Below are 23,670 nucleotides of genomic sequence, written 5' to 3' on the forward strand. Positions count from 1 at the left end.
AATGTTTTGGGTCATGAAATTCTGTAAAATTATGGCCGTTCTATATCTCACACTGTGAACCACGTATTGATATGGAATTTTGTTCTCTTATACACATTGTTTTTCTCAATTATAAACTATAGTTATTTTGTGCACAGATCTAAAAAGGTAGAAGATATAATGGGTTGAAAATGTTTTGGGTCATGAAATTCTGTAAAATTATGACCGTTCTATATCTCACACTGTGAACCACGTATTGATATGGAATTTTGTTCTCTTATACACATTGTTTTTCTCAATTATAAACTATAGTTATTTTGTGCACAGATCTAAAAAGGTAGAAGATATAAAGGGTAGAAAATTTTTTGGGTCATGAAATTCTGTAAAATTGTGGCCGTTCTATATCTCCCACTGTGAACCACGTATTGATATGGAATTTTGTTCTCTTATACACTTTGTTTTTCTCAATTATAAACTATAGTTATTTTGTGCACCGATCTAAAAAGATAGAAGATATAAAGGGTTGAAAATTTTTTGGGTCATGAAATTCTGTAAAATTATGGCCGTTCTATATCTCCCACTGTGAACAACGTATTTGTATGAAATATTGTTCTCTTGTACACATTGTTTTTCTCAATTATAAACTATAGTTATTTTGTGCATAGATCTATAAATGTAGAAGATATAAAGGGTTGAAAATGTTTTGGGTCATGATATTCTGTAAAATTGTGGCCGTTCTATATATACCGCTGTGAACCACGTATTGATATGGAATTTTGTTGTCTTATACACTTTGTTTTTCTCAATTATAAACTATAGTTATTTTGTGCACAGATCTAAAAAGGTTGAAGATATAAAGTGTAGAAAATTTTTTGGGTCATGAAATTCTGTAAAATTGTGGCCTTTCTATATCTCCCACTGTGAACCACGTATTTGTATGAAATTTTGTTCTCTTATACACTTTGTTTTTCTCAATTATAAACTATAGTTATTTTGTGCACAGATCTAAAAAGATAGAAGATATAAAGGGTTGAAAATTTTTTGGGTCATGAAATTCTGTAAAATTATGGCCGTTCTATATCTCCCACTGTGAACCACGTATTTGTATGAAATTTTGTTCTCTTCTACACTTTGTTTTTCTCAATTATAAACTATAGTTATTTTGTGCACAGATCTAAAAAGGTAGAAGATATAAAAGGTTGAAAATGTTTTGGGTCATGAAATTCTGTAAAATTATGACCGTTCTATATCTCACACTGTGAACCACGTATTGATATGGAATTTTGTTCTCTTATACACATTGTTTTTCTCAATTATAAACTATAGTTATTTTGTGCACAGATCTAAAAAGGTAGAAGATATAATGGGTTGAAAATGTTTTGGGTCATGAAATTCTGTAAAATTATGGCCGTTCTATATCTGACACTGTGAACCACGTATTGATTTGGAATTTTGTTCTCTTGTACACTTTGTTTTTCTCGATTATAAACTATAGTTATTTTGTGTACAGATCTAAAAATCTAGGAGATATAAAAGGTTGAAAATTGTTTGGGTCATGAAATTCTGTAAAATTGTGGCGGTTATAAATTTGCCACTGTGAACCACGTATTGATATGGAATTTTGTTCTCTTATACACTTTCATTTTCTCAATTGTAAACTATAGTTATTTTGTGCACAGATCTAAAAAGGTAGAAGATATAAAGGGTTGAAAATGTTTTGGGTCATGATATTCTGTAAATTTGTGGCCGTTCTATATATACCGCTGTGAACCACGTATTGATATGGAATTTTGTTGTCTTATACACTTTGTTTTTCTCAATTATAAACTATAGTTATTTTGTGCACAGATCTAAAAAGGTTGAAGATATAAAGTGTAGAAAATTTTTTGGGTCATGAAATTCTGTAAAATTGTGGCCTTTCTATATCTCCCACTGTGAACCACGTATTTGTATGAAATTTTGTTCTCTTATACACTTTGTTTTTCTCAATTATAAACTATAGTTATTTTGTGCACAGATCTAAAAAGATAGAAGATATAAAGGGTTGAAAATTTTTTGGGTCATGAAATTCTGTAAAATTATGGCCGTTCTATATCTCCCACTGTGAACCACGTATTTGTATGAAATTTTGTTCTCTTCTACACTTTGTTTTTCTCAATTATAAACTATAGTTATTTTGTGCACAGATCTAAAAAGGTAGAAGATATAAAAGGTTGAAAATGTTTTGGGTCATGAAATTCTGTAAAATTATGACCGTTCTATATCTCACACTGTGAACCACGTATTGATATGGAATTTTGTTCTCTTATACACATTGTTTTTCTCAATTATAAACTATAGTTATTTTGTTCACAGATCTAAAAAGGTAGAAGATATAATGGGTTGAAAATGTTTTGGGTCATGAAATTCTGTAAAATTATGGCCGTTCTATATCTGACACTGTGAACCACGTATTGATTTGGAATTTTGTTCTCTTGTACACTTTGTTTTTCTCGATTATAAACTATAGTTATTTTGTGTACAGATCTAAAAATCTAGGAGATATAAAAGGTTGAAAATTGTTTGGGTCATGAAATTCTGTAAAATTGTGGCGGTTATAAATTTGCCACTGTGAACCACGTATTGATATGGAATTTTGTTCTCTTATACACTTTCATTTTCTCAATTGTAAACTATAGTTATTTTGTGCACAGATCTAAAAAGGTAGAAGATATAATGGGTTGAAAATGTTTTGGGTCATGAAATTCTGTAAAATTATGGCCGTTCTATATCTCACACTGTGAACCACGTATTGATATGGAATTTTGTTCTCTTATACACTTTGTTTTTCTCAATTATAAACTATAGTTATTTTGTGCACAGATCTAAAAAGGTAGAAGATATAAAGGGTAGAAAATTTTTTGGGTCATGAAATTCTGTAAAATTGTGGCCGTTCTATATCTCCCACTGTGAACCACGTATTGATATGGAATTTTGTTCTCTTATACACTTTGTTTTTCTCAATTATAAATTATAGTTATTTTGTGCACAGATCTAAAAAGATAGAAGATATAAAGGGTAGAAAATTTTTTGGGTCATGAAATTCTGTAAAATTATGGCCGTTCTATATCTCCCACTGTGAACCACGTATTTGTATGAACTTTTGTTCTCTTGTACACTTTGTTTTTCTCAATTATAAACTATAGTTATTTTGTGCACAGATCTAAAATGATAGAAGATATAAAGGGTAGAAAATTTTTTGGGTCATGAAATTCTGTAAAATTGTGGCCGTTCTATATTTACCACTGTGAACCACGCATTGATTTGGAATTTTGTTCTCTTGTACACTTTGTTTTTCTCTATTATAAACTATAGTTATTTTGTGTACAGATCTAAAAATCTAGGAGATATAAAAGGTTGAAAATTTTTTGGGTCATGAAATTCTGTAAAATTATGGCCGTTCTATATCTCCCACTGTGAACAACGTATTTGTATGAAATTTTGTTCTCTTATACACTTTGTTTTTCTCAATTATAAACTATAGTTATTTTGTGCACAGATCTATAATTTTAGAAGATATTAAGCAGTGGTTCTTAACCGGTGTTCCGCGAATATGGTCCATGTGTTCCGCGAAATTTCAATTTTAAATGTATTGAAATTTAGAAACTTAGGAAACATACGAAAACCGAAAGTTGTTCCTTTTTTTTTTATTTGAATTTAATTTTAAGTTCTTGCTAAATACCGAATTTCAAATTATTTAATGTTAGTGTTCCGCGAGGAAAATATATACATATAATTGTGTTCCGCGTCTATGAAAAGGTTAAGAACCACTGGTCTAGAGACTCGTGAAGAAGTCCAAGTCTACAAAAATTAACCGAAAAGTATTTATTGAAGACGCTTAGAAAAAGGGCCTCGCCATAACGTGGTTCGAACCATTGGTTGAAAAGCCATAAATGTGGATAATTAAATTAGTTTGATTGACGATTGAAATTGAACTAATTCGGTGATTAAAATTAAAGTTTAATTTAATTCTCAGATTTAATCATAATTTTTTTAGTTTGATTAAATTAATTTGATAACCGATTAAATCTGAAATTTAATTGATTAAATAATTGTCATATGATTAAAATTACGATTAAATTCGCTGATTAAATTCTGATTAAAATTAAAAATAAATTCACTCAATTAAAAAATTTAATCAATTAAATTTAGAAATTAATTTTTTTTTTAATCAGTGCCCAACTCTGCCTGTGGGTATGTATTAAAATTTAATGTTAGGATCTCTTAGGTCACCTGAATGAGTCAAGCTTAAAGAAATATTGACAGGTAGATTTATTTATGTCAACAAATAATTTTAACTTCTTGAAATAATTATATTTATAAACTCAATAGCAGATCAGCCATCTACGAGGGTCGTTTGAAAAGTCCGTGCAAAAATAAAAACTACTTAATTTTTTGGGGTAAACCTTTTTTATTTTTCAACATAGTCTCCTTTTAGGCTTATAAACTTCGTCCAACGCTGCTCTAGTTTGTTGATCCCTTCGGAATAATAGGATTTGTCCAAGTCTGAAAAATAGCCATTCGTTTCTGCAATCACCTCGTTTGAATAAAATCTTTTTCCCGCCAGCCATTTCTTCATATTGGGGAACAAATAGTAGTCCGAGGGAGCCAAGTCTGGAGAATAGGGGGGATGTGAAACGAGTTGGAATCCTATTTCCATTAATTTTGCGACCACAACTGCTGAGGTGTGAGCTGGTGCGTTGTCGTGATGGAAAAGGACTTTTTTGTGGGCCAATCGTGGCCGTTTTTCTTGCAGCTCGGTTTTCAAACGGTCCGATAACGATGAATAATATGCACCGGTAATAGTTTTACCCTTTTCCACATAGTCGATGAGGATTATTCCTTGCGAATTCCAAAAGACAGTCGCCATAATCTTTCCGGCCGAAGGAACGGTCTTCGCCTTTTTTGGCGCAGATTCCCCCTTGGTAAACCATTGTTTAGATTATTCTTTGGTCTCAGGAGTGTAGTGATGTATTCATGTTTCATCCACAGTGTCGAAACGACGCTTAAAGTCCTGCGGATTCTTCTGGAACAGCTGCAAACCGTCCTTGCAACACTTCACACGATTTCGTTTTTTGGTGAAGCGTGAGCAATCGCGGCACCCATCTTGCAAATAGCTTTGTCATGTCCAAATGTTGATGCAAAATATTATGTACCCGTACATTCGAGATGCCCACAGCACTAGCAATCTCACGCACCTTCACTCTTCTGTCATCCATCACCATATCATGGATTTTATCAATGATTTCTGGAGTAGTAACCTCAACAGGGCGTCCAGAACGTTCAGCGTCACTTGGGCCCATATGGCCACTCCGAAAATTTTGAAACCACTTATAAACTGTTCTAATCGAAGGTGCAGAGTCACCATAATGTTTATCAAGCTTCTCTTTAGTCTCCTGAGGCGTTTTGCCTTTCATAAAGTAGTGTTTAATCAACACACGAAATTCTTTTTCGTCCATTTTTTGAAAATCACTCGACTTCCTCGATTCAAACGAATGCCAAACACAAAGAAATAGACCGATCTGGCTGAAACTTGGTGTGTGTTCTTCCAAGAGATGCTACTAACTAAACATAACCTCGATACGCGCCAGTAGTGCTATCTCTCTGACTTTGCACGGACTTTCAAACGACTCTCGTATATCTTCCGATTTCAGAATTTAGCTACTTATTTAACAGTTTCTAATTATTTCCAATCCTAAAATGCTCAGCATAACATTAAAAACAAGGTGTTATTGATGGTGATTTGATGGGCGAAGATTTTTAACCATAATTAACTAGTCAACAAATAGATTAAAACAAAATAATAATAAAAAGCACTAATTTAGCAATCAAATATGTTTTTTTACAAGATTGCTAGCAATCACTGAATTTTTATTTCTCACATTTTTTCTCTCCTCTAGATAGCTTAATCATTAGTTGTTTTTTTTTATACTTTCAACTAGTTTAGATCCTTAAATATTTAAAAATGATTCGATTTTTTTTGGGGGGGGGCTAGAATTAGGAATGTTAATTACAAAGAAAGAAAACATTTAACAACTGGTTCTCTGATTTTTTTAAATTTCGATTGAAATGCTTTCTGAAGAGAATTAATGAAATTGGATCGATTAATTGATGAGCCCAATGAATTGTGTAAAATAATTCCAATAGCAATTTATTGAAATTTTTAGAAACTAAAAGATGTACCATATAAAATATAAAAAAATGAAAATAAAAGATTAATATATTGACAGAATTATCAATGAATATTATTTTTATAATTTTTTTTGTTGATATTACCTAATATTACGAATTTAGTCAAACGGAAGAATGAATTTAGCATTTCAATAAATAAATATGTAGCATTTAAGCCTGACTGTAAAAGGTAAGGAAGATTTCTTACATCTCAAATTAATGAAATAAATAACGGAACCTATAATGACAAAAAGCGTCAAATCTGCTGACGGATTACTGGAGATTTAGTGGATCTTCTTTATAATCTAACAATTGCAATTGTTAATAGCAATAAGTTATTAATTTCTATTGTATCAAATCAATGTAAATTATAATGTTGTTAGTGTAAAATGCGATCCATAGCCTTGAAAACGATAACCTAGTCCCTAGGTTAAAAGCTTGGCAATAAAATAACGACTGAAATTGGCCCATATTCTTTCTTTTGAATTAATGAATCAGTCACCAAAAAACTATGAACCATACAATAGTAAATTAGAAAAATTCATTTTGATAGCGTGTTATAAAAGAAATATTGGGAATTGAGAGATGATGAGGAGCAATTGCATGGATGGAAACAATATTTCATTTTTTTAACTATTATATTTTTGGAATTGAGTAAAAAAAGTTGGGAAACCATAGTTTTATTTATTTTTATAAGAACTCTAGCCCAGGATTGAAGAGGTTATAAAATTAATTTAAATAGCCACTTTTTGACAAGTAACACACTTCTGTAAGAAGCAAATATTCATTTCTGTCATATAAATGTAAATGCTTTTGCTTTTGTTAACCATTTTAAATATTGATATGATCTGTTCAGTCTTACACTAAAATCTTGATGCTACGATAGGTTTTAAATTTTATTTTTTGAAAACTTTTCTACTTTTTAACTTCTATTTATTCTATAAAAAGCCTTCAGATTGAACCTGATCTACCACCGTCTCCTTAAAGTTCATTCATCGTCCACTTTAGGTACCCAAGTAGTTCAAAAAGGTCCTGTTTATAAAAACAACGTAATATCTTCGTAAGTAGGCAAAAATTGATAGTGATTATCGATTTTTTGATATCAAAATAAGACTGTTGCAAGAATTAGCGGTCCAACCACGCTTCTGTTATTACCATTTAATTACTAATAACAAAAAATAAAATAAATTATGCACTAGGTATCCATTGAGGTAAAATTGTTACGCACGGACAAACCAAAATATTAACGTTCGGATCAATCTAAAACAAGGCATGAATCGTCATGGCTTGTTTGAAAGTAACCAAAGAATCATGATAATGATAAAGGACACGAAAAAAAGGGAAGAGTAGTGGCAAAACAAAATACTATAGTAAAAGAAAATATCTAAATGACTGGGTAGCAAAGGAAGTTGAATTGAAGAGTTTGGTTGTATAACTAGAAGTAAGATAGGTGTCTGCGGTCTGTGGTCAGCAAGCACTCTTCTTGGAGATGTTATCATCCTTCTGGACATTGTACATCTGGGAAGTTTTGGACATTCAAATTATGTTAGAACTTGGTGGTACGTGTCAGAATGGTTATTTCTCTAGTCTGTAAACATTACATACGAAACATTAAAGCAATGAATGCTTTCCTTACATACTCTTCGAAATAGTACTTCGTTTTGTACGAAGCTTTTTAGTAATACTAAAATTGAATCCACTAGTTTGCTCCTACGTTTTTCAGCTGGTGATTTTCAATCGTACCCAGCCTTCTCTTGGCACTTCTTTTAACTTTGCCGCCATGCATTTTTCCGCGCTTTTACCTTCACTTCTTCTTCCCGCCAAACATCAATAACCTTTGTTGTGTTACCAGATAGTGCATCTTCTTCGTCTGCTATGATATGTAGAAGGAACATCAACCGCCATCCTGTATACTTTCAAATATTCATCAACAGTGTTTTTCATCATCTGCTTTCAGGTTTGTCTCCTCGGTGTTCTTATTTTTGCCTTTTTTTACGACCCTAGCTAGCCCTTCCAGCCTTGCCCCACTAGTGTCCAACCTTGACCAGGTGGTAGGAGCTTACAAACTAAGACTAACCCTCTCTAAAATTCTCTATTCTCTGTATCTAGGTGTAGGTGCCCTTTTGCGCTTACTGGTCATATAACCAGTTTCTTTTCGAGCACATTTAAATTGAATTTGAGGACAAACATTTTTTGTCCAAGAATAGAATAAAACTTCGCTCAAATTTAGCTTAGAAGCGAACGAATTTATAATTCTTCTAAATTAACTGGCTGAGCTAATGGGAAAGTTTATGCAAACTTACAATTGCATTTTAATCTGCCAGGCAATACATTATTTTTTTGGCAATAAAGAGAACTAAGCAAAAAATTATAAAATATGTTATAGCATTAAATGCTGATAAGAAATATGTGTTTAGATGTATTTAAAAGCTATAAAAACAAAAATCATTATAAGAAAAAAGCTTGTAAAATACTCGCCTTCAAATTGCACGCTAAAGCATTGCCCTTTTTACACCTAGCAACAGTCCTTAATAAGTTTTGGTACAAAGATTGCTGCAGAAACTTTACAGAATAAATTAGCCTCAATTCAGGATAAATATTGAAGAGGCTTTCATCACAAATAGACTATTCACAGTGAGAATCAGTGGCACCAACTCTTCTGTGATATTAATAAAAGCCGAAGTCTCTCAGGGCTCCACTACGTGGACCGATTGTGCTCATCATCTACGTATATGAATCCCTGGTCATGTAACACCCATGTTGTTGCAGCTTTTTGCCAGTAAAGAACATATTGGTAATTTGCATTAAGGAAATGTAAGCCGCTATCTACCTAATATTAAATAGCTAAAGAAACAGAAATTAAGAGACAGTAGCCAGCGGCATTGACGAATTCATTTGCCACGTTCAGACAATATGGTGGTTGCGCTGATTGGCTAAGTGTATCGTGCCAGCATCTCTATTGGCCGGTGAAACTAAAACGTTCTGCCCCCACTTCATCCTTGGATGTTGCCAGATTCGTGCGACCGTGTCCGTCACTGTTCCCACGCTCATGAAGTCCTAGAAGATTGTGTATGACAGCTCACTCATTGGAAATCTCTTTTGGCCTTCTTAAAAAAAAAAAAAAAAATTGAACTATAAAATACAATTTTGTCGTATCAACAGCCCTAATAATCTTCTGTTCTTCCACTTAAGTTAGGTAGACTAGACTCACTTAGTTCTAAACTTTGTTTTAAATTTTTAGCAGTTACTGCCTTTCTGCTTTCGTCAAGGTTGTGTCGTGATAACTTAAAAAAGATTTATGTCAAGGAAAATGTCATCTGTCAGTGTTTCTAAACTAAACTAAGTTTTATTTTAAAACTTATAGCTACACAAAAATAAATAATTAAAAATCATATTAATGACGAAATTTTCATTTATTAGATAGTTACTCTAAGTAAGGACAACAGGAATGCTTTGTTGTTTTTTTAAAAAAGGTTTAAACAAAAATACTTTCTTGATACCGTGTTCTTAACTTAAAGTATTTGAAACGGTAAATGGTAGGGCCCAAAATTCTTATTTTCACTCTTTGTACAAAGATTTGAATTGGAATTTGGGCTCAAATGATTATATTAAAGACGAAAACAATACTTGAACTGGAACTTTAATATTTCCCGAACAGAAAACAAGAGACTTAGCTCATTATGCAATTGGGGGAAAAAGAGCCCTATCCTGCGGGAATTCCGGATTTGATGGTTAGGCAAGCATTTATTAAAAAAAGGAGAAGGTAATCCCAAATTTAAATGGTAAACATTGGAAGAAGTTTTATTATTATCACTTACAGGCAATAAAGTACCGACAGTTTATTGGTAGATGAATTTAATTTTTAATTTAAAGAAAGAATTATGTATAACTGAAATTAATTTATGTATGTTATTATGTATAGCCTTAAGATTGTGCGTGGTGTGGTATTTGTATGGGTGTTTTGTACGTATTTGAGTGAGATTGTGTGATTGTAAATATTTTTTTTAGGAGTTGTTTTGTTTAATTTATAAAAGTAGAAAATATTTGTATCATTATTTTAATTATTTCTGTTTGCCAGACTGGTTTTATGTATTCTTTAATTTTTATTTTTCTTTTGGTTGGTAATCACTATTTATTGTTATTACTAATTAATGTACAACACTTCCCTAGCAGATGGACGGAGTCCGTGCTCAAGTGTTTGGGAGGTTAATGAAATTTCTGTAATTTGTGAAAAAAAGTATTTAAATAAACGCATTATTATTATTATTACTGTGTTCTTAAGTGCAAATTGGAATATCTGTATTTTTTGGCGAGTTTGAAGGTCTGATAGTTTTGGGAATTAATGTTTTATTAGGCGTCCTTACGGATGATCTTAGGCTTTCCTAAGAACCACTATAGATTACGAAACACATGTTTGAGAGAACAGAAAGTGGTTGTATGTTTTGTCAGAAAAAAAGAAAATGAAGCTTCTCTTGTTGGCTTCAGTATGAAGGACTTACTGAAAGTTCAGCTGATCGAACTCATAAGCCTAAATAAATTGTCAGTCTGGCAGAAGAGCCACAATAGATCCTGGGTTTGCAATTGACTTAGGCCACTGGTCGGCAACCCGCGGCTCTTTTATTCAAATTGTATGGCTCTTCAGCCTGTCCAAAATATATTATATATTATAATTTTATTGAAACAAATGAAAATTTCATTTATTACAGTAAAGATATTTTTTCAAAAAGAATTTTAAATGTGATAGGTTTGAAATTGAATAGAGTTATATTAAAATAAAATACGTAATTATATAATACTTTCATTCAAACACAGGTTTAGTTATTATTTAGTTGTTTATTTACTTTGTAATAAGTAAAAATAAATGTATAGAACATTTAAATGTTATTGATTTAAGTTTTAATGATTCTTTACTAATAATGTTTTCACTTAGCTTATTACAAAAATTACAATAATGAGTTACTAATTCAACAGAAGAAAAACTTAATTACTACATCTAAAACTGAAGATAATTGTAAAGATTTAACAAATAAAATAAACTAGACTTGTTAATAACAACAATTCCTTATAAAATACTTAAAAAAAAGTTTTATAGTGTCTGCTAATTTACAGTTTATCTACTTGGGTTGTAAACATAGTTGTAACTTCCATAAATGTGTTTCTATTAGTGAGAAAATACTATTGTAAATGATTTCCTTTTATAAAAAGAGCGCATTCCCGACGGTAAAATACTAGATAAAATTCTTTTTCTTTTAGAATGTTTTGTGTTCATTGTTTTTGTACAATATATAAATGGTTTGCTGTATTTGAAATGCAATTACATTTACCGATTATAAACGTTACTTAATGTTTGTTACATTTATAACATTACTGTTAATGCGTTGTCATGGTTAAGTGGTAAAACGTTTATTTATTTTTTTAAGAAATTTTTATAAAGAAAAAAAAAACATTCATATCATTTAAGTAGAACTTGTAAATGACCAGATTCAATGTTTCGTTAAATAATGGAAAAATTGACCAACTAGCAACATCTAGCGAATTATTTGTATACTAAATCTATGATGCAACTAACTAAACGTTTATTTTTCATTAATATTGGGAGTTTATTCTGTAATTGTCAGTTTTTTTGGTATTTTTGTTTTTTAACCCACTTCAATATTTATCCAAAGAAAAAACTTTGTGGGACACCTTCAACCTAAGAGGCATTTCCTTGTCTATTTTGAAACTTATTTCTACTCTATGTAGTTCACAACCATTTCAATTTTATTCAGTAACCAAATTGGTGTGGACAAAAAATATTAGAATTAAGTGAACATTCCATATTAACAGTTAGAAAAAGTATTTTAGATACCAATTCCTGTGTAGTGAGGATCATGTAAAAGAAACCAAAGATTGTAAAGGCTGCTATTTAATACATGTACCTTGCGTGAAGGGAGACGAAATTTGATTTCATCAGATAGGAATTGCTATGCCTCCGGGTTAACTGATCCTACGAGCAGAATAACAGAAGACATATGAGGACTGGTCCCATTGTTAGGATTGAAGTAATTCTTAATTTTCACCTTTTCGCCTTGAAGTTAAGGGGTGAACAAAAGAGGATTTATCTGATTAATCGTCGGGCGTACTTTCCAAAAAACCTTCCAAATTCTTAACTTGACTTGAAAGATGTTAGATGAGAGGATAATTACGGATACGGAAAGGAGTTGTAAAATCTATGATGGCGGAATTTTATCAGATGGGAAACAGAAGAAAAAGATTTATTCTAAACGGTTTAGAATGAGACATAATAAGGAGTACTGGTAATTTTCTTAAGCTATTAAATGTCATCACCGAAGGCTTAAAGTTTAAAACAAGCGTTAAATAAACACAGTTCTTGTCCTTTTTTACACATTTTAATTTTGAATTATTTTTTAAATTTGACATAAACATCATCATATAAAACGAATTAGTAAATACTTAATAATATAATATAGTGAAATAAATATTTAAAGAGTCTAGCTAATGGCAACATTATAATTAAGTTTTCCACTTTTTCCTTTTATAAATAAGTTATCAGAAAGCTATAATTATTCAGTTCTTTGTAAATTTACATAATAGTCTTAAAAGATTTTGTGGTATGGTAGGAAGGGAATGGAATAGTCTTGTAAACACGTATTAATTCTGTCGGTATCTTAAATTTTTTTTCTTTTTTGTTTAACTATAAGTTGTACAGACTTCTCTCACCTGAGGCACATCTCCTGCTTTTGGGTGGTCCTTATTCAAACAAACAGATCATTACTGTAAGTACAACAAAAGATAACAGATGTGCATACTGATTTCTTAATCCAACATTGTACTTGAACGCTTTTGAACTAAAGATCCGTCAAAAAAAACCATATTCCATTTTATTTAACTTTACTCAAAACAATTGTTTAAAGTATCATTTTCTCTAAGGTATTTTTAGTTTTTACCGCAAAATTGTTCTGAAATACATGTTACTAATGTGATAATCTGTAGTCTTCAATAATTCCAGATCCCTCACTGGCCCAGGTGACATCATTCTTTCCATCTTACCGCATTTTTATCCACCGTTAATACTTAAGTCATGCACATTTTTAGCTACAATCAGAATGCACAATGTGGCAAGATTGCCCCATCCACTGAGGCGTGATGAGTGTCGCAATCCACTCCTGGAATTCTCTAGAATTAGGATATTTTGCGGCCATCGCTGTTTTAAGCAGCGTGTTAGGTTGTTGGAGGACAAGAAGTAGTTGAGAGGATTTAAGCTATAATATTAAGATAACTGAATAGATAAGTGGGAAAGGTTCAAGAAAAAGCAAGAAGCGGAAGTAAAAAGTTTGTTGAGCTCTTTATGGATCTGTGGAGCTCAATAGAAACGTTGAATGGATTCCGCAATGGATTGTGGAAGGCCTGCATTCTTTGGATAATGGACAAATTGGAGGATCCGCTCCACATCGGAAGAGAGCTCCCAACGAACAAACTTAACTGTGATAAAAATTTTAAGTTTTACTTAGCCTACAAATAAACACAGAAGACTCGTAAGATTGTAAGTTAATTGGCTACACATATCCCAGTGGCGTCCAGTTCAGTAAGAAGATCCCTCTTAGTGATGAAAATGGATTCCTAATAAGAGACCCGGGTGGTCCCTCAGCTTCTTAAAAACACATGCCGCTGCTTCAAGCGCCATCAAATTACATACCATGTGACTTATGCGCAGTATACAAAACTCCAGCTAAGTCTGGCGCCTGTCGTCATCAACTATAAGTTCAGTTAAGCTCGTTTTCTTCTTTAAACTTTTCTCATAAAGTTTATCAACTCTTTCTTTTCTGTTTAACTTAATATAATGAGAGAAGGGATATTAGCTATACGGTTAGCGTAATGGATTCTCATGCGGAGGTACCGGGTTCGAATCCAGCTGCTGACCCTTAGATTTTTCTCTTCCTAGGAGCTTCTTACAGCTCACTGTCCGGTGTTGTTTGTAAAGAGATAACACTGTTCGGAGGCTGGCCGTGTACTGAAAAAAAAAGCTCCAGGCGCAAATAACCGCAGATGTTGACGCGCCTTAAATCGTTAGAAAAAAAGACTTCTTGGGTACACCCCTGATTTTTGGTTGATGCTCAGTGATCTGTAACAGACCATTAAACTGTACTGCCCTTTATATTGTTAGGATGTACTCTAGTCCAACATTAACTCTCAGACTAATTATTTTTTAAAAAAAGAATAATGGTCGTAGAAAAGTGCCTCTAACAAAAATCATATTTAAGAACAGTGCATTTCTAAAAAGTTGAGGGACATTACAATTGAAGTATACTAGTAAAAATTACAACAAGTACAGATTATGAAAGATAACTAACTAGATAATACTACCAGAACACTTTGCAGTTTTATATTTCGAAATAAGAGAGTCTTAGAATATTTTACTATTAAAAATATTTTTTATTTTGTTAAAAAGAGTAACTACCTACTTTACATTTATTGTGTAAAGAAAAAAAATAAGTTGAATAATAATAATAAAAAATTCAAGTTGGTTAAATTGGCATTTTGAAAGTGTAGAAGCTGAACAATTTAACGATAGACCACGCGCCTTAATAGCAGAGTTTTGGCGGTAGGTGTTTATGTTGGGTGGTAAGATAGCCGTCAGTGTATGACCGCCAGAGAGCGGACATGTATTATTAAATTCACACATATACACAGGTGTGCGAGCATGGTGATCTAGACAGGTAATTCAGAACGTTCAGTTAGCCACTAACTACTAGGCGGGCAGTGTACAATCTCTGGGGCAATGTGAGAGAGAAGGTGCTGGTTGCTAACTAGAGTCCCTGGGCACGTCCTGGACAAGCTCTACCGCGCACACAAATATATATACTTTACTATCTTCGGCAGGATAAAGTTGATTTTATCTTTATTTTGTTCTAACATCGTACATCTATTATATGTCGAACGTAGAGATATCATAGTACCTAAAAAGTCAGAACAGAGAGCACACCAATCTTTAATGTAAACAATTTGATTACATTTGTTTTAAGAATAAGCCCTGAGATGACCTAGTCTCCAGGCCGAAAGATTGGCAATTCAATAAATACAAAAAAAAGTATGATGGAAATTGGCAATAATTTGACTTAGACATATTCATAGATCTCAGTGCTGCATGTGCCAAGCTTTTTCAATATACTTACTGCCTAACCTGCTATCACCATACCTCATCGATTATAACCACGAAATACTAAAGATAGAATTTAAAATACAGCTAAAAACTAAATTATTACAATGCTAATTAGAAGACTTGTGCCCATAATTTATTTGGCCTAAATAATAAGAAAGATGGGAAGCTCTTTTTATACTCAAGAGTTTTGGATCTGAAGGATTTTGGAGTTTTACATTTTCACCACAAAACTGTGTCTTCCTGAAGTCTGACATCTAATAACTTCCAGTTTCTCAGTGAGACCAATATTTCTGAGGATAAAATCCGTAACAGATTTAAGTAAGTACAGTTAACATTTTTAAGTTTAAAGAAACAACCAGGATTGTAAGTAATTTAAATCACAGCAGTCTTTCTTTCTTTAATTTCCATTGTTTTCGGATGATTACGCATAGTTAATTCCACGTAACAAACTATTCTTTGCACTAAATCGATGAAGAAGCTTCTGAAGATGATTAAATGCGAAGCCGATCAGAATTAAAGAAAACGAAAGGTCTATTAAGATTGAGATTTCAGCATTTTGAAACCAATTTTATAATAGTTTATTTTTCCCAGGCCTCAACAGGCTGTTTCCTTGTCGAACTGCCTTCGTACTAGATTCTAGATCTAACTGTTCTTTTCACCTTCTCATTATTCTAAATATTCTTTTTCCAATCCAGTGAAATCATCACCACTAATTCAATCTTCTTATGCAGTAACCTTCTTCGTCACAGTCCAGGTTTGTCTACCTATAGTTGCAGCACTCTTAATGTGATGTAGAAGAATCTCAAGAGGTGTGAAGAAAGGCCTTCTATTTGTACAATAGAAGCTTCGAATCTCGTACAGTAACCGAAATAGTGTTGTAAGTTTGAGGTTTCTGCGACTTATGTTTTAGTGAATATAAACAAATACAGTTTTGTAAATCCTTAAATAAATGTATCTGTTAACTAAAATGATATAACCAAAAAAAAAAATCAATCAAAATGAATTTCGACGATATGACACCAATTTACTGCTTTCCAAAATAGCAAAAAGTAAATTGCAGAGAAGGAAATGTTCAGGTGGTCATGATAATAATGTCCAGTGGTCAACCTAAAACATGCTACACTATCTTGTCACGCACGCTCTTGAAGCCATCATTGACGGAACAGGTTACAATGAAAACTCTACTGTTTATAACCTACTTTTAACAAACTTGACTTAATCTCCTAAGTATTACAATGAGAAGAGAAAAAGATATCTGCTGTATCATCAAGTCCAAACCCAGACTGATGAGACTGTGGTACATCTCAGAAGCTCTTCAAGATTTCATCACACCTAATATGGTGCCAACTACTTGTAAGTTTAATAATTAATTTTGATGTACTCTACTGTGTTTTATTCCATTATGCTCTACCTAATTGAAAATGTTAAGACTGTATTTCAATAATAATTCTTTAGAGAATGAAGTTCAAGAATGGAAACTAGAGGTACACACATGTTCTTTAAGGAATGATAGCTAACCACAACAATCAAAATACAGTAGATAATATCCACTTCCAACTGTACTCTCATTTCTTTTACTTTTTTGCTCTTGATTACTTTGTGGGAAGATGTTCATACACGTACTCAGTTACACGATTGAACGGACACCTGTGCTCTGTGGTTATCTCATATCTGACACCTGTAGACGGTAAAAATCTCATCTTACTAATAATATTATGCCGGCCTCATTGCGGCTTCCCATAAAACTCCGCCCTAAAAATCTTGTCAATTCAAATATCTTCCAGAAAACTCTTATTTTATTTTTTTGTTCGGTTGTTTACATATTGTTTTATACTCAATATACTATAAAAACAAAGAGAAAAGTTGAATATTCATTCATTTTAGTTTAGAATAAACTTTGGTTCGACATAAATAAAATACCGAAATTCCAAACTAGAACCAAGTGAAACAACTGACAACTCACAAACCATGAAGTTCATAGTAAGGCCAATTGAGGATAATCATATTGGGCTCAAATAGTTCTTAAAAAGTCAAACAAGTAATATAGCAACTCCTTAAATAATTTGAATATTGTTCAGTTAATTAAAATTTAAAAAAAAAGGAGTGTTTAATTTGATAAAAAAACAAGAAGTAATTAATTTATGAGGTGGCCAGATAAAAGAAATATCTGGTAGCGAGATCTATTGAGAGCAAAGCACGAGCGTGGGTGGGCTGTTTACAACCTGGTAATTAAAAAGTATAAATTAGCGGAGAACCTAGGCCGGAGGCTACTAACTGGTTTATAGGACAACATTTTGGGAGCAATTAAACGTCGCGGTTCGTTACATTCTGTGTGTGTCTACTCTTTCAAAATCTTTGGGCCATCATTTTATACAATCTTGCATTTTACTGACCACTATCAATTCATGAACTCTCTCGTATTTTTTTTTTTAACCATATCTTTAGATCTACTGAAGAACGGAAGAGAGGAAAATGAAGTAGCAGAAATATCACCGAAATTAAGATCTGTAATTGCTTAAAATTAAGATCTTTTGCCCTGCATTAAGGACATTAATTACTTAATGTCTTATATTTTCTAAAAGTCTGTTATTTATTTGCATTAACACATTAGTAATAAATAATTTTTAGTATCACTTTATTCCTTAATTTTTCATCTCTCTTTAATGGTTCTTAGTTACATTTCATGCAGTGAGTAAATAATACTTTATTATTTCTGGTATTCTTTATTTAATAATTATTATTTATCCAATTTAATTTTAATTTATCATATTATGTTTATTGTTTAAATCACTACTTTATTGTTATTTAATTTGTAAAATATTATTATTATTATTATTTTCTCACTAATAAAGTGCCAAGAGCTCAATCTGTTTAGATAGGGTAATCCACCAAATGCAAATAAATATTTACCATTCTACACTACTATTAAAAATTCTTTAAAGGTTTTAGAACATCTTACCCTATCTAGCGGATAAATGGTAAACTAAATGTAACCAACTACGCTATTTAGTTTTAAATATTTCTACTGGATGGCATAAGCATCTAGAATTCACGTCGGCATCTTGTAATTGAAAACTTTTAGTGCTGTAGTTGCGTATCAATAGAACTGCATAATAATTTTTATGTATTTATATTTGTTTTAGGTTTTTTTAAACTAACCATTAAGCAAATAAAGAGAATTTTTGAAAGTTAAAGGCCAGAGATAAACCTTCAGCTACAGTTTAAGAGCGGCTACTTACGAGTTACAACTAGTAAAACAAAGTAATAAACAGGTTAATATTTATAGTAACTAGAGATACATGATATTGAAAATCATACTCAAAATGGTTTTGCTGGTAGCTTGCATAAATGCTTGAAAACAAGTTTGACCTTGTTTATTCCTTGATGTTTGATTGTTGACACACATTACACAAATGTGGAAGAGGGTGGAATGGTCAGTGGAAGTGGAATGCAGCGAATCTGCTTTCCTTATCTTTAATTCTGTTCTCTAGCCTTCATACGAGATATCTAGTGAGGTTATCTATTTAAGCTAAGCGTTGAAGTGAATTATAAACTGTGCTTAAATGAAATAAAAATCGATCCATTCCATTCTTAAAGGTTCATTTTACGTTAAAAATGGTACGAGCATGGTATATGGATAACAGCACTGCCGATCAAAGATTAGAGCATCATCAAGATCCACCTAAGTATATCTCGTTGCGGGATTTATACAAATTGACAGGAATTGAGTACTTTAAAGTGAGTATTTGTAATTTCTACTATTTTTTTCATTTTTTAAAAAGCTTTACTCTTTATATAATAATCTCAAGAAATTCACTTTTACAGATAGAAGGTTTGGATTCACTTAAAGACAATGAACTTTTGAATAAACTAAAAAAAGATAGGAATTACTCTTACGAGGATGAATTAGTCTGTTCTAAAGAATGTTTGCCTAATTATGAAGAAAAGGTTCATCATTTTTTTAGTATCTTCTTTTGTAGCTTTTTTGTTTGTTTAAAAACATGCATTGTTATAGCTGAAAAGCTTTTTCCAAGAACATTTACATACTGATGAGGAAATAAGATTAGTTCTTGATGGTTCTGGATATTTTGATGGGCGGGACAAAAATGATGAATGGATCAGAATCGAAGTTACCCCAGGTGATTTACTAATACTCCCTAAAGGAATTTATCACAGATTCACATTGGATACAAAGGTATGTTTTTATTATTATATATCATCTCTTGGTATAGTACGTTTAGTTTGCCATTACATATTGAATTTGTGTATCGTAATTTATAATAAAAATTACAGTATTCGCCTGAAATGTTTCTTGCCGTAAAAACTAAATACTCCTTACTTGAGTTAAGGAACTTACTTAATTTTATATCTTTAACATCACTTATTGATAGAGGAGGCAAAAGAGATTAGAACCAAGTAGTATTTGCATAATTTCTAAAACAAAACTAAAAGCTTCATTTTCTCCATAAAAACAGAAATGAGCCATGACTGCCCATCTTAGTTTGTTTAGGCTATGAGGAAACTAGGTTCATGATTTTAGGCAGTGCAATTGGTTTTTCATCCTGTTGGACAGATACGATTGTGAATAGGAGTTAGCTGCTTCAAGGCTTTCTTTTAATTTTCGTGGCTATGTTGAAATCTAGACTTACTTTTCTAATTAGGGATGCCTGTTACTTAAATTTGGGTCCATGGGCATCCAGCACTGGGAGATTCATAAATTCGTACTCTGTGGTGAAGACCTGAGGCTGATTCTAGGGACATCGCTCCATCATGGCTCTTCGAGCTTTTGAAGTGAAAAGGTAGTTACTTAGGCTATCAGTCGAAAATATTTCAACTCCTAGAGTTTCCGAGTTCTAGCCTGGGAGGAAGGAATTTGAGCCAAGCCTTCTGTGCTAGATTTTTTTTGCTCTTTTCGTTTAGCAGTTGGGGGCTTGGATGTTGAAGCTGTATAGATGACAATTAACATTATAAGGAGAGTGTTGAAGATACGAGAATATCTTGTTTAGTCTCTTAAGGCCATTTAATTTGGGTTCTACTCTCAGTGAATGTTGTTATCAATTGCTTGAAGAAGACTGTTAGAATTATGCAATTTTTGATTAGAATGCCCTTTATTCTTTATTGAAAACTTCTTATCAATAACCCAAGAGTTAATAACATCTTAGGAATTAAAATGAAGTTAATTGTAAGTTCGTTAAATCAGTGACTTCGGAGTGAAAAGCAAAAAGTCAGTCAAGAAAAACAAATAAACTAAATAAAAAAATTATTGTGCTGAACGTAATTTAAGCGTAATAAAAACATTATTTAATAAGTACATATAAAACTTAACACGTGGAAAATAAAATTTTATATTAAACTTTAATTAAATTATAAATTTGAAATACACTACTATACTCTTGTTTATTTGTTAATACAATTGATTTTTTTTAAATATAGCACAGCTGAGCTTATCAGCTATGTATTTCTTTGAAGTATGACTGTGATCCAGTCGTTCATTTTATAATTTATAATATAAATAAAAAAGGTACAATATCAGCACTATTCTGCATTTACCCAGACTTAGTCACATACCAAGGCTTTCGCGTGGGAAAAGAGATTTTACATGTACACAAAGTCTTGAGAAGCAATCAAAACAATTGAGCCAAAATCAATCAAAAAATTAATTGGCCAAAACTCAAGAAACTGTGAAGAAAGCAAATATTTTAGTGGGCCGTTGCTTGATTTTCCAGCATTCAATATTTTTACAAGAAATTGCCCATACATTGAATTAGAATGTAAACATTTCAACAGTTGTCCTAGAAAATGGTGCAGTGGTTATTGTTAGTGATGGAAACCAATATGAAAGTTATGTATAATCAATGCAATTGGGGTTGGGATGAAGTTAAAAAAAGATACGAAATGACAGAAGATGCAGCAAGGGATCTAATAGCATGTTTGAAATACAATTACGGTTATGAACCTGTAAGGTTTTCGCATTTTCGTTTTGATTTGGACTTAGATGATGCAGTTCTGTATGTATGGAATGACCTGCTTTTTTTTTATGATCCACTGTTTTCAAGAGTTAGTCTATCTTCTAGATATTATGATAAACTGGGTCTTTTCAGTCTTGGATTCACAACATTTGAGTGAAGGTTTGAGGTAGTTACACTTATTTGTCTACCTTTTTTTTAGCCTGCAGATGGGTGAACCTTAGAAATGCAGCTCACAAAAAAAACACACATGGATGTGACAAATAAATCGTAGAAAGTTATTAACTTCAATTAATGAACTTCGTTGTCAGGTTTAAAAACTACGGATTTAGAATCGTGCTAGTAAAATCAGTTAATATGAGCTTTGATGAAGTACTAAATATGTTAAGATCTGAACGAACGTAAATTGTCAGATAAATGCAAGGAGCGACTTCAATAGCGAAACAATCTATTGGTGATTAGACTCTCTTCAACCACCATTTGTGCTACGGATTATTACCCGCCATCCTTAAAATCTCATCCATTTATCGCACAGTATGAATAAATTGATTTATCTATAATGCTGAGGTGGACTCTAATCTCCTGGGTCCAGCCTCTGCTCTTCTATGCCCACTCTTCAAACATCTGTAATGGTTCTTAGATTTTTTCTAATTGTCGACAGCTCACTGTCCGCTGATGTACACGATTGCCTGCAACGAAAGAACATCTTATTGCCCGATAGTAGACAAAATATTTCGGCAGCCAATGTTCATTGATACCTCTGTGAAAGCCATATAACAAAAATAGTAATAAGCGCCAACAAAAACAAAAAAAATCGCTAATTTGGTTGAATTCTTGACTACGAGTGGCAACTTGTTCAAACAGCATATAAAAGTACTGAAGCTATTGTTAGGAATACTTTTTCATTGTGATGCAGAAATTTGTAAATATTATTTGATTTATAATCTACACATGAAATTACTACTTACATCAACTGTATTGTACATTCAGCCATGGAAGAGTAAATGCTTTAATTACTGTTCACTTTGTTTTTAGAATTACATAAAGGCCAAGAGATATTTTGTTGGTGAACCTGTTTGGACTCCCCACAATAGACCTGCTGATGATTTGCCCTGTAGAAAAGAATATGTCGCAAGGATGTTAGAAGGTTTTTAATATGAAGATATTCAATGAATACTGGTAAAAAAATTATATTGATTTATATTTTTACATGAGAAAAGTATGTTACAGTTGTAATAAAACATTTGAAATACGCAACTTAGTTATTAATTGTACCTGAAAATGTATTATTCCTGCCTGAAAAACTCCGTGGCTTCATTTAATATTTTTATTTAGTTTACTAAAAATATAGTAGCAATATTGAGCTTCAAAGTTATCCTCAGGCGAAGTTTCATCTAGGGTGTAGTTCATAGACCGGTAAAATGAGAGAGCAGGTGGGTTATGTTTAAAAACAGTCATCATTACCTTTTGCATATTGTTCTTAAAAGCAATAAGCTCTAAAACTTGGGACATGAATTTACCGAGTCCTTTTCTTTGAACAGTACAATCGAGTTGTAGTTCATACACATACAGAACTGCATCATCGAAGTCCATATCAAAACGAAAATGCGAAAATCCTACTGGTACATGACCGTCTTTTAAATATGCAATAAGATACCACGCTGCATCTTCAGTCATTTCGTTCCTTTTTTTAACTTCATCCCAACCCCAATTGCACTGATTGTACAGAACTTTCATATTAGTTTCCATAAGTAACATTAACCACTGCACCATTTCCGAGCTTAACTGTTGAACGCGTTTACATTCTAATTCAATGTCTAATCCATTTCTGGTAAAATTAACGAATGCTGGAAAATCAAGCAACGGATCCACTAACATATTTGCCTTCTTCACAGTTTCACGAGCTTTAGCCAATTGTTTCTTTTGTTGTTTAAGTCTTGATTGCTTTTCAAGGCTTTTAGCTGTTTTTCGTCCCATTTTTTCTAAAATTTCTGAAGTTTATAAACATCCACTAAATATTCGAAATGGTTTAATATTTAAACAATTATATTTATCTTACTCGATTCACGAACATTTAAGTAACAAAACTTAAAGGTTACACTGTCGAAAACAAGCGCCAATTTATAAGTGGGTGTGTTTAACTTTTTAAACATCTGGAAAGATGGTTTTTTAATTATTGGTAAGATGTCTTTTGCGATTGTGCATTAAATTATAGTCCATTAAACAAGAGGTTCAATTATTTATTTTAATTTATATCGCTTAAATAACTTATTATTAACTTTACTTAACAAATAAAAAACAGTCACACTAATCATCTGCTCTCTGTTCTTACCGAAACTGTTTTGGCTATCTACC

At 32.1% G+C, this 23,670-nt stretch overlaps 2 protein-coding genes and 1 long non-coding RNA gene across 4 annotated transcripts; 2 read left to right on the top strand and 1 right to left on the bottom strand.

The window, feature by feature from the left end:
• The first annotated feature begins 3,091 nt into the window (after positions 1 to 3,091).
• On the top strand, positions 3,092 to 11,258 carry LOC141458835 (uncharacterized). The gene is made up of 2 exons (XR_012461213.1): positions 3,092 to 4,284; positions 6,014 to 11,258. It is a non-coding gene; the product is annotated as an uncharacterized lncRNA (long non-coding RNA).
• A 7,694-nt stretch (positions 11,259 to 18,952) lies between these two features.
• Positions 18,953 to 22,572, top strand: Adi1 (acireductone dioxygenase 1). Of its 2 annotated transcripts, none has more exons than XM_074137359.1 (4): positions 18,953 to 19,087; positions 19,175 to 19,297; positions 19,365 to 19,544; positions 22,351 to 22,572. In XM_074137359.1, exons 1-4 carry the CDS (start codon positions 18,965 to 18,967, stop codon positions 22,468 to 22,470), a joined length of 546 nt encoding a protein of 181 aa, XP_073993460.1. In that variant the 5' UTR covers positions 18,953 to 18,964; the 3' UTR covers positions 22,471 to 22,572. The 2 variants fall into 2 exon arrangements, with proteins under 2 accessions (XP_073993460.1, XP_073993461.1); XM_074137360.1 differs by lacking the exon at positions 22,351 to 22,572 and adding an exon at positions 21,977 to 22,213.
• Naa40 (N-alpha-acetyltransferase 40) lies at positions 20,048 to 23,439 on the bottom strand. The gene is made up of 3 exons (XM_074137358.1): positions 22,591 to 23,439; positions 22,284 to 22,427; positions 20,048 to 22,004 (listed from the first exon to the last, which is right to left on the bottom strand). The coding sequence occupies exon 1, from the start codon at positions 23,290 to 23,292 to the stop codon at positions 22,630 to 22,632; it is 663 nt and encodes a 220-aa protein (XP_073993459.1). The 5' UTR covers positions 23,293 to 23,439; the 3' UTR covers positions 20,048 to 22,004; positions 22,284 to 22,427; positions 22,591 to 22,629.
• Positions 23,440 to 23,670: the final 231 nt, after the last annotated feature.

The sequence above is a fragment of the Rhodnius prolixus genome, unplaced genomic scaffold (assembly GCF_049639745.1).
Source record: "Rhodnius prolixus isolate KJV_2025 unplaced genomic scaffold, Rpr scaffold_5, whole genome shotgun sequence".
In the NCBI taxonomy this organism is placed as follows: domain Eukaryota; kingdom Metazoa; phylum Arthropoda; class Insecta; order Hemiptera; family Reduviidae; genus Rhodnius; species Rhodnius prolixus.

Excerpts from the sequence above, each read along its gene's own strand:
- Adi1 (XM_074137359.1), top strand. The coding sequence starts at position 18,965 with ATGGTACGAGCATGGTATATGGATAACAGCACTGCCGATCAAAGATTA. Across the intron at positions 19,298-19,364 it reads TGCCTAATTATGAAGAAAAG|CTGAAAAGCTTTTTCCAAGA; the intron begins GTTCATCATTTT and ends GCATTGTTATAG. Across the intron at positions 19,545-22,350 it reads GATTCACATTGGATACAAAG|AATTACATAAAGGCCAAGAG; the intron begins GTATGTTTTTAT and ends CTTTGTTTTTAG.
- Naa40 (XM_074137358.1), bottom strand. The coding sequence starts at position 23,292 with ATGGGACGAAAAACAGCTAAAAGCCTTGAAAAGCAATCAAGACTTAAA.